This window comes from Pomacea canaliculata, linkage group LG11 (assembly GCF_003073045.1).
Source record: "Pomacea canaliculata isolate SZHN2017 linkage group LG11, ASM307304v1, whole genome shotgun sequence".
Taxonomy (NCBI): domain Eukaryota; kingdom Metazoa; phylum Mollusca; class Gastropoda; order Architaenioglossa; family Ampullariidae; genus Pomacea; species Pomacea canaliculata.
Window position 1 is genome coordinate 8,768,212 of NC_037600.1, and position 12,791 is coordinate 8,781,002.

Sequence of the window (12,791 nt, forward strand, 5' to 3'; positions counted from 1 at the left end):
TGTTAAGTGCACCTGTATATAAGCCGCATCCACTACATTTTTAAAAAAATCTCTACTTTATTCACAATTAAACCAGAGTAGTTTATAAGCTGCAACAGCTTGATTGCCTTTTTCAAATGGCCAGATTGATCGCCTTCAACTTGAAAGCTGCATTGTAGGCATTTCATCTCATTTTTGGTATAATGAGGTTGTGTGCTTGAGCAAATGATATGAATGCTTCAGTTGTATGTGGCTTTGTGATCAAAACACAAACAATTAACACTTTAACATGGAGCTCATCAAGAGAGAAGCTAAAAATAGACAAGAGTGTGATGTTCCTGGAATTGGAAAAAATCCTAAAACAAGCCTCATTGCTGTTGAAGCTGCAGGGTTTAAAATAGGGGGAAAAGTCGCAGCTTGCAATCCAAAATTTATGATAATAAGCTTTTGTTTCTGATATGCATAGTAATGATGATGAGGTGGTGATGGATCAGTATGTGGTGGTGATAACAATAAATAATGATGCTAATAAACTCTGGTAAGTTATACATCTTCTAATTGTAGTTGGTGATAGCTATGATCTTTATTCTATCATGATGCAGTTATGATACAGTCTTTTGAGACTGAATTGTTTTTAATGTCAGCTAGCAAATATTTTTCATTTACAAATGCAGAGTAATCTTTTTTTCACTTTCGTGCTTCATGGTAATGTTGCAATAAGCTATATGTGCAAATTTTATGAAACTGCAAAGGGAATAAACTTTTCATTGGCTTTGTTTGCTGTTAAAGGTTGAAGGACAGTAAAAATTACAATTAAAACAATATAATTATTGCTTTCAAATTTCAAACATAACTGCATCAGGAAAAGGTAATCTGCAGACAGCTTTTTGGGCTCTCTTCACCCCTTCAACTCACGCCTGAGCCACAGTGCTGCTTAAGCCTAGATTGCAACACTATCCTAATGTCTTTTAATATGATTTTCATTTTAGATAAAATTATAATTTTGATAAAATTTGATTTCAGGTATTAGCACTGGATCGTTCAATGGAATTAACAGTGTGGTGCAGTTCCAGAAGAATTTGACAGGCTATCTCCCTTTCCAGGAGCTGTCTTTTCGTCTTCGCACACAAGCAATTTATGGCGTCATATTTGAAGCTAGAAATAACAACTTTTTCATAAAAGTCCGTCTTTGGGATGGAAGCTTGCAAATCAACTACCTTTTGAAAAGTGGGTGGTCTGAAGTTGTTCACTTAACACCACACTTTGAAGTCAATGATGGCCTTTGGTCAGATGTTAAATTGGACGTCACCAATAACAGTCTGGTTTTGATGTTGAGCAGAAATGGAAGTATCTTGGTAGAAAGTGAAAAGCGTACTTTAGAAGGGGCTGTTGTGAACTTTGCTTCTTTAGTGGAAGATGGCATCGTGACTGTTGGCGGAGTTGCTGACATGAAGGAACAGGCATTCAAAGGCTGCCTGGAAGAGGTCAGAGTTGGTGGACTTCTTCTGCCCTTTGTAACTAGATCTCAAATGGTCAACAATGATGCAGTCCAACACTTCATAGCAATGTCTACAAGCAGCATTCAACAAGGGTGCCTTGTTCCAACCCCTTGTGCGAAAAACATTTGCTACAACAGTGCACAGTGTTATGAGTCGAGCAGAGGTTATCAGTGCCAATGCCCAGTTGGTTACACTGGTCAGTACTGTCAAGCTAATGTGAATGACTGTTTTTCAAACCCATGCCAGAATGGAGGGCAGTGTGTGGATGGTGTCAATACTTTCACTTGCAAATGTCGTCCAGGATTTCAAGGATCAAAGTGAGTGTTGACTTTTTTTTTTTTTTAACATGCCAATACATATACATGCACATAAATATACATTGTATTTATATGTTAAGCACAATAAAACCCTCCTTTTTTTAACCAGTGTGTGATCCTGGCAACTTTTTCCTAAACCCTGCCCATGTGTCACTAATACAGTAATAGGAGATTGTATGATTTAGGGTTAATGTTTCAGCATAGCTGTAGAGGGATAGTGGTGGGCAACGTATCAACAACTCATTTATTTTTTTTTTGCTTGCAAATTTGCATGAGGGGATATGTGTGTGTGCATGCACGTGTGTGTATAAGCGAATGCAGTTTTATAGATATGTGGGTGGGAAGATGCAATTTTATGTTATCACCTGTGGATTTCATTGGGGGAGTGGGGAACCTCTAATGGTACAAATGGTCCATAAGCAGAGAAAATGCTTAGAAAGTTTGATCTGCATCTTGGTTACTTCCTCAACCATAACTACAATATCGGAGCAGTTGGTATCTAAGAAATATAGACGAAATGGCCCACACTTAAAATGGTCAGTTGAAAGGCTAGCTTGTTCACATTAGTTTTTTTCTTTTGCTTAGGGCTAGTCTTTGCACATTCCTGCACAGTTAGCTCTTGTTCCCTGCATTAAGGCCATGTAAACAGCAGTCCCTTTCAAGGCTAATCACAAATGTTTCCTCAAGAGGAAAAGGTCGCAGGGTGACAGGAGAGTCCCTGTTTAAAGGAGAGAATGGAAAATGCACCTTTTAGACACCCAAGGAAAGAATGGATGGACAAATTAGCCGGTTCACCATTAGGTGGCCTGAACATGGCCTTTTGAAGTGTGTTACCAATATGTGTTGGTTTCTAGCAGGAATGTATCTTTTGTAGCAATTTTAACACATTGAAATTTACTTTTACTTTGTTGCCTGCTGTTTCCTGAGATTTGCATTTCTTTTTAATCAAGGAGCAAAGTAACATACATGTGCATACATGAAACAAAACACTCGCACACATGCACAGACGGTTGCTACATATGGTATAATATGTTTATAATAACAGTTAACTTCAATGAGTATTGGAGCAACAATGATTGTGTCACATTTATAAATATAAATTTGGAAAGATGGTTCCCTGGAAGTAATGGCAGTAACACTTTTTCACAATGTATCCCCCTTCTGTGCAACAGGTAGCTCTGTGATTTATTTATAATAAATTCGAACAAGTAATGAACAGGAAGACAAGGATTATATCACATTTGAATATATACAAGCAAAAAGGTTTTCAGGCCAGATAATGGCATTTTAACAACACATTTATTGCATTACACACACACTTTCACACACACTGATTCATATACGTTTTGATAAGTGGACTTTATGAATAAGTAGCATGTCTTAATTTTGTTAAATATTTAGTGGTGGATTAAACAATTTAGAAATTCCCTGACCTCTCAGGAAGGAAACAAAAGGAATAATTACAAAAGTGCCAATTTAAGAGACTTGAAATGTCAGCAGTCAGGCAGATAGCAGCAGTGAAGAAACAGGTGAGATGGCAGTGCAGGGTGATGATGCTGAATCCGCCTCCAAGGTGGATAAAGGGCTGGATTGATTTGGGAAAACCTTGTGGGTGTAATGGAAGGGGTTTGGATGATTTGGGACCGTGTTGACTTGCAGTGTCAAGGTCAGGCTATTTGAGGCGTGTTTGCTGCTGCTTGTGTGAGCGTGACAGTTCAAGAACAAACAAAAAAAACCGCTCTGCATCTTGGGAGTAGTGAGTGAACAGTTATTTAATGTTGTGTCTGTTTTTCTCTCTCACACACACACACACATTCTTTTTTTCAAAATATTTTGCAGTGCTTTAAAAACAAATTCCATTTCCTTGTTTTTAGGTCAGGTAGTGCTTATGTAGGTAATCAGTTATTTTTACCTGGAGGTATGGACATCATTGATCTGTCTAAACGATTTGCAGTGAGTCATTTTTTTTTTAAAGCATACTACAACGTTTTACATGTTTCCCCTACAAGGGCCTCCTCTCCTTTCTCCTAAGACTGACCTGTACCGTCCCATATCATAGTTTGTCGTGAGGGACAGCGCGCAGTTGAAGCAGGCGAGAGGGACTGCATGGAATCCAAGCACCTTTCTCTTGAGGGGGTTTCCGTTGTCACTTGTTAACACATTGACATTCCATGGCAAGCATACAGTCATTTGTTGACAAGTGTTGATCCCATCTGACGATAACAACAACAAAGCTGAGCAACTTTTTGCCACCCGCCTCCTCCATCCTGGCCCAACCACCCGCGGCCGTAAACCCGGCACGGTACACAATTTCTGCCTACGTCTGCCCTGTGATAAATGTATACCTATTTCAACGTTCAAGTGTTCCCGAGGGCAACTTTTGAGGCTAGCGACACGCACGCACGCACCTGTACTAGGGTAGGTGGATAGGTTTGGAGGTGGGGGAATGGAAATCGTCCCTCTCCTTTTCTCGTCAAGGGGAGCTAAGTCCGGGTCGCTAGTGTCGCTCGGCAGCGACTGGTCTAGTGTGTCGTCTGGCCCACTTGTGTTAACCTGTGTCAACGCGGCTTTTCCTGTCTGCTGATTTTTTTTTTTCCTCACCTGGACAGTGGCAGTATAGTTCGAGGTGGCAGATGACACAAACTACAGGTGATTCCAGGAGTTGATGTATCAGTTGCAATTCCCACAGTGTAAAGTGGTGGGTGGTTTGTGGTGTTGCCGCCAAACGAGAAGGTGATCGAGAGGTTTTGTCAAGTGTGGTTTGTGCTTCGAGTCCGAACATACCTGGAGTGTCGTCTGCTCGTTTGGGAACTTCTGTGTTGGCAGGTGTGCCCTTCGGTAAAGGAATACCTGGTAAAAATCGACTCCACCACCTGGATTTCACTCTCAGTGTGTGTTGTATGATGAATGACGTTTGAAAATGATCAACACGTTACGTTAGTGCTGTTTGTAGGATTGTAGACCTGAGTGTATAGCCAGAAATGATACGTGAGTCGCTGTGTCCTTGTTTGAAACCAGACTATCAGCCAGTTGTAGGTTCACCGCCCGTCTAATAGCTCAGACAACAACAAGTTACATGTCACACCTGTGAAACGTAAGGTATTTTGGCGTTTTAGTAGTGAATGACAACAGCAAGGGGAGTGGCAGTGGAAAAGAAATATTGCTTATGCGTGTGCGCGTGTGTACATGCAATCGGTAGTAGAATTGTAATGTGCTAATTATTTAAGGAAAGCTGGTAGTATATCGTGGGTGGGCTTATGGCGGAAAAAAGTTTGGTGTGGTTTGTAAGAGAGTTAGAGAGATAAATAGGAGGGATAGAGGGAGAGAGAACGACACAAACAGGCTAAGGTACAGCTTCCTTCAGAGTTAATGATGTCGCGGTGACGCCTTACGAGCTAGCTTTTTATTTTAAAGCGCTCAGCAGCCCCCGTCGCCATCGAAAATATATTGCTATAAATAGCAGAGCAGCAGACGACAGCAGTGTTCGAATCCAGAACCCGTGTTAGCCCAGATCGTGTTTACTGACGACGACGATTATAAATAAAGGCCAGGTTCCTCATACATAAATGCTCCCATTAAATTTAGAGGATTAACTGGTTCTTTTGGGACAGACGTTTATGCATGGAAACGGCAGTACGAACGGTTAAGCAAGATGCTCCTTTTTATGAACACTGTAGATCGCGTTATCATATCACAGTTTATTTGAATAAACCTAAAGGAATCTTTCCCCGACGAATGTGTGCCAAATATTATTCCACCAGTCAGTATATTGACACCACATATGACAGTTATCAGATTACTGCGTCATACGTCAGCGTGCGTCACCAGATGACATCACACATGACATTCTTGTTTTGAGACTTGGCTTCTCGGCTAACACAAAATGATCGTCCCTTGAAATTCCTTTGTTACCTTTGAGAGACGAGCAGGATCGAAAGAATTGTTATCTGTAAAACCGCTCCTGACCCCAGTCGTTTTGATAACGCTTGGGATAACTGCCAAGGCTGCTGCTCTGCACAAGAGCTAAATGCACCATATATCATCTCTGCCTTAGGACACAGCTGTTAGCTGTTCATACGTGTGGGTGCGTTGTACCACGAAATGGTGAATCATAGAACACTCGACTGTCACCTATACACAACCACTCTTTCCACTCATGCGATAAAAGGAAGCCAATTGAATTTCGTCTCAGTCTGGGTACTGCTATTGTAAAGCCATGCCTCGAGTTTGGAATCGAAATGCTGATCGTAAAGTTCGGCAGTTTGAGTTAACTAAAAGGTAGCAGGTCAAGCAAATTACATGTTTGCGGTTATAGAAACTAAAACTAGAAACTAAATGTGGGGCTGCACACATCGGGGAAAAAAAGCTAGGATTTTTGTAGATTTTTCTTTCGAGAGTGTTAAAATCAGTTACTGAATATATCAGTGTTGTGGTTTCTCTTTCCCAAACTGGAAATGCCTCAGCAACTTCAAAATAGCAGAATACCGATACCTAGTATCTAGAACAATGAACAAATCTGTATTTACAAGAGTAACAGAATAGGCAAGAGTTTGTTGTTGTTGTTGTTGTTGTTGTTGTTGGGTTTTTTTACATCTAGCCTCGGACTAATTAGTAGAAATAAAAACCTTACATTAATTCAGAACAAGGCAGTAAAAGCAGAAAGATTATATGTGGCTGATAGAAGGAGGAGCAGTATGCATCGATAAAGGCAAGAGTTTTTCTAGCAACTTAAAGAATGCAGAAAAGGCTCAATATTGAGCAGGGTTTGACTAGAGTTACGTTTATTTATAATGAAACGATTTTTTTTAAAGCACCAGTATGTATCGTATGTTCATAGTGATCGATCTTGAGGCTCGAAGATTGAGTCGGTCGATAAGATCGCCAAGTATGACGAACTATCTAGGACATCCTGACGACGATTACATCGATCACTGCTGCTTGTCCTATTTTCTGATAGCTTTCCAGCAGTACTGTGTCTTTAATTTTTGGTCAGTCCGCCCGACGGACGTTTCTGGCCAGATGATTGCAAGCTTGGGTACAGTGTTAGGTCACCGATTAGCTTTAGTTTTGCTTTGTTTTGTTTGTTTTTGTTTGTTGTTGTTGTTGTTGTTGTTTTTTGTGTTTTTTGTTTTTGAAGGTGTTTTTTTTTTTTCAAGGCTGCCATGGTGGTTTTTCTTTTCAAATAACTGGCCGAGCTAATACCAGATATGTTATCCCCTCCACCCTCCCCACTCAAGTCTGACAAACTCATTCGCCTTTGCTCTCGACATCACCGTACCTAGAAAACCCTGGCATCGGGAACTAGGAGAGACATGATTTACGCGCTCAAGTCCACAACTAATGTGAGACGTGAACAAAGTTATTATACATGTATTAGAGTATAAATCTAGTTATATATACTGCTACGTGAAAAGACTAGAACACGCGGAAGGTCGGCAAAATGTTTGAGTTTGCTTCCAGGTGCATCGACATTTACTGTTAAAAGACTTTTTCTGTACACGATGAGCGTGGCAGAGTGGTTTTAAAAAAGGGGGAGGGGGGTAGCCGATGGCAGCGGTTGTGCGTTCTGCGTGTGTGTGTAAGCTGATGGGAAGATGGGAGAGCTGCGACCGAAGAATGTTATTGTCCAAGTTAGTTGTAGTCGGGTGTTCGACAATAATATTCTTCGGTCGCAGCTCTTCCATGTAGTCGGTTATTCGTGATTAGCTCTTTTAGTCGCGATTTCCTTCTAGCTTTCTCTCTCTGTGTGCACCTGTGAGCGTCTCCCAAAGCACCGAAGACAACTGCACACCTGTAGGCGGGTGATGGGCGAACGCGCTCGGCCGCTGTCATTCTTCGCCGCAAAGTTCGCGCGCTTGTCCTCCATGTAAAGTCGGTGGCGTACGAGGGGTGTGGCGCTTTGGAGATTGTACGTGACAGGAGCTGCAGTGCAGCGCGAGGTGCAAAATCTGGCAATCATAACATGGCGACACGTTGTGGTAATTAAGTCGGGCTCGTGGTGGCAATGTCCTTTCTTCTGTCACTGGCGCTGCAGTGACGTCCCAGCAACAGCTTTTATTGTTCATATTTTTTTTTTAATTTAAATTGATATTTAACCGTTAATGCAGAGTTATAGATGATATAGTCATAGGCATCTGTACCACCAAGCTGCACACCTCATATACTTTATGACTTCTCTGTTCTGACTTCGATGGTTGATAATGCCGTAAAAATTTTAAAAAATGACGTTTGATGATCTTTTCGGGGAAAGTCTAGTGTAGGTTGGATGCATATGGATGTACTTTTTGTTTTGTTTTGTCCTTTACACATGTGCCTTAAGAGAGAAGAGTGTATGCTTGTGAACAAGAATGAATTAGCTTGCTTCCGCTGCATTTTTTATTTATATACAGTGGGTATATCTTTGTATAAATATATTTATAAGCTAATAAAGAAATAAATCAACATTGTAACATACACATGCAATGGGGTTCAAGGATTAATGGGGAAACAGATTCAGTCTTTGTCCACCAGATTTCTTCATGTTTAGCATTCAGAATGGTATTCTTAGAAAATGGCTTAGCTGCGTTCAGATTGCTGCTTCTCATGGTGCCAGTTGTTAGTTTGTTAGCACATCAAAGGCAGTAATTAAAATTTTTTTTAAAATTCCAAACAGTTGGGCATTGTTTATTACAAGATTATGATTCCCAGCGTCTGAGTAAATAACCCCTTTCTATACAAGAGGTACAACCTTTCAAATGTTTTTATTTATGTCTAGACCAGGGGTGGGCAATTAATTTTCCCAAGGGGCCACATGAGAAATTGGGATGGTTTTAGAGGGCCGGACTAATATAGTTAACTCAGTTTTACTCAATACTGTATATATAGGATATATACTGGCGGGCGGGCCGGTCAGAGACAGGAGGCGGGTCTAGACAGATGTAACATGATATTAGAACAAAAATAGACATAATTAATGGACACACCTAGTGCTTCCAATGGTTGTAGTCTTAATGATATAAAATTTTACAAAATAAGGTCATGGATGTGACATCTTTTCATGCATGTCAGTGTTGGAAGGCTGCACTCTCACAAATGGAAGGGAGTTACTTCTTCATATTTTGGGAAATATCATCTTGATGAGCATATTTATTTGAAAAAAGAGGAGTGACAGAGGACCACCATAAAAGGAGGATGCAGTTTTTTCAAAAGGATTCTCACTGGACATAAACATAGAATGTCAGCATTGTGATTGAAGATCAGGAGTTGGACAGCTGATAAATGCACTGGTCACTAAAAAAAGAGATCCTTGCATAATCAGTGAAGCAGATACATTTAGTATTCCCTAAGCCTGCTTGTGAAACAGACACATCTGCCTAGATAAGAAAAACCTGCTTTACCAGCGAAGTAACCTACTTGATGCAGTGTTCACGTAGGCATGGCCTGAGGCTTTTGGTGTGTGGGGATTATTTCTGGCCTGTCATCTAAATGGAGTTCATTTGGTTGCAACAAAACTCCAAGAAGCAACACTGCCATCAGTTGCCCTTGCCGATGCAAGTTGCGGTGGTGCTATGCTGGGCCTACTTTCTCATTGCATTACCTGTCAGGTGTGTTTGTGGTGTGACATAGCCTTAATAGAACTTACCTGTTGCACAAAGGATGTTTCTTGTGAAAATGTTGAAGTCATTCATCTTTTTTTGCTTACATACATATCAATGGGACATATTCATGTTAAGCCACAAGATGCTTTTGTTTATTGTTATTTTATATGAGTTAAGCCAATTTATTTTAAATACAGCAGGCATTGGTGAATATATAGGAATTGTGTGTGCACATTTAAGAACATGCATGTATGCTTTCTTGAGCATGTACACTCCTCTTTTTTTTTTTATTGCCTTCAGTTTTTCAGTTTTTGCCCTAGTTGTAAATGGAAATATGTACATGTGCTATGATTTTTTGTGTTTCCACATAGTGTAGTGTGGGTTATTGTATATGTACTTCCAGGTGTGAATATTCAGACGACCTCTGCAGCAACTCATCTTGCCCCAACAACAGCCAGTGTGTGCAAGATTCCAAATTTTCCAGAGGTTACAGATGCAATTGTTCCAATCAAAATTTCACTGGGGATTTCTGTAATGTCACGGTTAGTCATTAATGTCAAGTTGACTTGTAACTAAACTTCATCTTGCATGTGCACTTGTGCATCCAAGCATGTGTATGTGTGAGGAGAGGGCTTTGCATGTTTTTTTTTTCTTTTTTCTTTTTTTTTTTTTTTTTTTTTTTTTGTGTTGAATGGTTGTGTAGTGTGTGTGAATCAGATATATTCATTGATATTTAGTATGTCATTAAATAATCATATTTTCTTTTATTGTTCAGTAAACCTGTAGGTTTTTTTCATTTTCTATAGGTTTATGTTTATTTTGTTCATAGAGACTAAGAATTCTATGGTTCTTTTAATATTCCTAGGTTAGACCCATGATGTTGCAGAATTCTGTGGTTGATGAGGAAAACAAAACGTTTGACATTAATTTGGATTAAAATTCTTTCAGGTACATCAGAACTGTACACAAGAACTGTGCCATAATAGTGGCAACTGTACCCAGGTAGGGTTTATGGCATCCTGTGGCACTAGTTGTGCTAAATGTTCATTAACTTTTTGGCTTGCCATTTTTTGTGTAATATTGATACTGGAGAATATTTGTCAAAATTTGACATTGGGTTCTTGCTAAGTCAATCAGATTTTAAGATACACTGGACTAGAAATGCAGCCAGTGTTTTAAGAGGTTAACTTTCAAGAGATACCCAGTGATTTTTTTTTTTATATGAAGTTTTGACAATTATTTTGTTGTTGTTCTGAAACCATCTTCTAAGAAGGTTTTGTTATGCTTTCCAGAATGCATCTTCATTTTCCTGCAGTTGTGCTCTTGGTTTTCTTGGACCCCTCTGTGAGTCCAAAGAAAACTTTTGTGCAAGCTTGCCATGTTTAAATAATGGAAGTTGTACATTCAATTCATCTGGGTATACATGCTCCTGTCCTGCAGGTGAGATTTATATATTTTGTAAATTTCAGTGTACCCATCCTTTCATTATGGTAAATGTTTAATTATCAAACAGATCGGGCAAAGTCTAGATATAATTAGTATTTGAAATTTGGCGCAAACAGTATTTGATTTTTAACCTTTTTAATGATTTGACTGTTAACTATGTCTTAGCTATAGGTGAAAAAGAAGCACTAAATTAGAAAGTTGTTTTGTTGGAATGAGGCAATTTGTATGTTTACTTTATTCATAGTAAGAATGTTGAACAGTTTATTTGGGTGGTGGTGCAACTATATGTATGCATAGGTGCTGTGTTTTAATATTTTTAACCTCCTTGTTCTTTATTTGCCTGTTCTTTATTTGTATTTAACTTGAGTGCATACAAGCATGCATTACTGTCAGTTTTGAGCAATTCCTATTGTATGTGGGTCTTTGAAAGCCACAGCCACTACCATGAAGTAGTCCTGTCTCTTGAATTATAAGATAATTTGCTTTGCAGTCTACTGCCTTTATTTTTAAACATGACATCACACATAACCATATGCACATAGATATAGAATTAGCACTACAGTTTAGTCAAATATACGTATTTATGATAAAAAGACGCATTTACTTATTAGCTGTGCAAGAAACTCTGAACTGTAAACAGTCAAATACTGCATTCCCTGTGTGCAGGCTTCTCAGGACGTAATTGTGAGCCGATTATCACGTGCACCAACACCACCTGTAAAAATGGTGGAGTCTGTGCTGATGACAATAACTGCAGATGCACTGCAGGTATGATTTTTGCTAAACCATTGTTCACATGCAGATGAATATTCCTCAAGATAGATTTGTTGTTGAAGCATACACACATGCCTACACATCTTGGATAATTAAAGAAAAAGTGGTTGAGGAACAGAGAAAGCATATATTTTTCATTACTTTTGTAGCAATAGTTTTTATGTGCCATCCTTAACCATTACTAATGCCAGGACACCATCAGTAATGTCTTATAAAAATTGCTGTTATTATTATTGCTTTAAGTTTAACGAGCATTTTTTTTCCCTTTTTTTATCCTGTTAGGATGGATTGGTAGAACATGTGAAACTGATGCGAATGAATGTAACTTTAACCCATGTGCTCACGGAAGTTGCATCAACATGAATGGGAGTTATTCCTGCAATTGCACAGACACTGGATATGGTGGTAGGTGTATAGTGCATCAATTAAAGCTGCCATATTTTCTACTAGAATTGGTATGCCTAGTTTGTGCGTGCATGTGTGTGGACATATATTTGTGATGATTAAATAACTTTAACTTTTGTTGTTTATGTAATAGTGTAAGCCATTTTCATGATATGTAGATTTTTATGTGTGAATGTATATCTTTCTGTGTTAGTCAAATCCATACTCTTATTATTGATCTCAATGATCTTGACCAGGTGTAAACTGCACTGATGAGCTGAATGAGTGCGATCTAGGATTCTGTCAACATGGTACCTGCAATGATACAGAAGGAAACTACACTTGTAGCTGCGACAATGGTTACAAGGGTCTGAACTGTTCGATTGCCACCTGTGATAATATCATCTGTGAGAATAATGGCACATGTACTATTACTGATGATCATACAGCATGGAAATGCCACTGCCCTCAGTATTATGGAGGTAAAATATTTACTATTGCCTGTCCAGAAGCTTTGCTTGTCTTCTTACTGAAGTGGCAGGTGTGATAGCTAAGGGGAACATCAAGGTAGAGGAGAATCATATCTAAGAGAATTACCAATACTATTTATTTTAGAATCTCAAGCTTTTCCTGCATTTTTATTTTTTGGGCAGTGATCTCCTGATATGTGGATAAGAGATCAGGTAACTTAGATAATAAAATAAGAAATAATGATATAATAAAATGTACGTGTGTGACAATGTACACAGTTAATGTACACGTGTGCTTTTGTGACTTGCTAAAAGTTGGTCATCTATGTGAGTTTGTACAGAAGG

The 12,791-nt window shown here is 39.1% G+C and overlaps 1 protein-coding gene across 4 annotated transcripts in view; it reads left to right on the top strand.

The window, feature by feature from the left end:
* LOC112574986 (protein crumbs-like) overlaps positions 1–12,791 on the top strand; it is a 73,488-nt gene that overhangs the window by 53,014 nt on the left and 7,683 nt on the right. For all 4 annotated transcript variants that reach the window (XR_003101544.1, XM_025256457.1, XM_025256458.1 and 1 more), the window contains 7 exons: positions 1,003–1,795; positions 9,776–9,914; positions 10,321–10,374; positions 10,665–10,812; positions 11,485–11,586; positions 11,875–11,997; positions 12,234–12,458. Coding sequence is in view for 3 of the 4 variants with exons in the window: in XM_025256457.1 (XP_025112242.1) it covers positions 1,003–1,795; positions 9,776–9,914; positions 10,321–10,374; positions 10,665–10,812; positions 11,485–11,586; positions 11,875–11,997; positions 12,234–12,458 (1,584 nt within the window). In the remaining variant the exon portion in view is untranslated. The remainder of the gene's footprint in view (positions 1–1,002; positions 1,796–9,775; positions 9,915–10,320; positions 10,375–10,664; positions 10,813–11,484; positions 11,587–11,874; positions 11,998–12,233; positions 12,459–12,791) is intronic.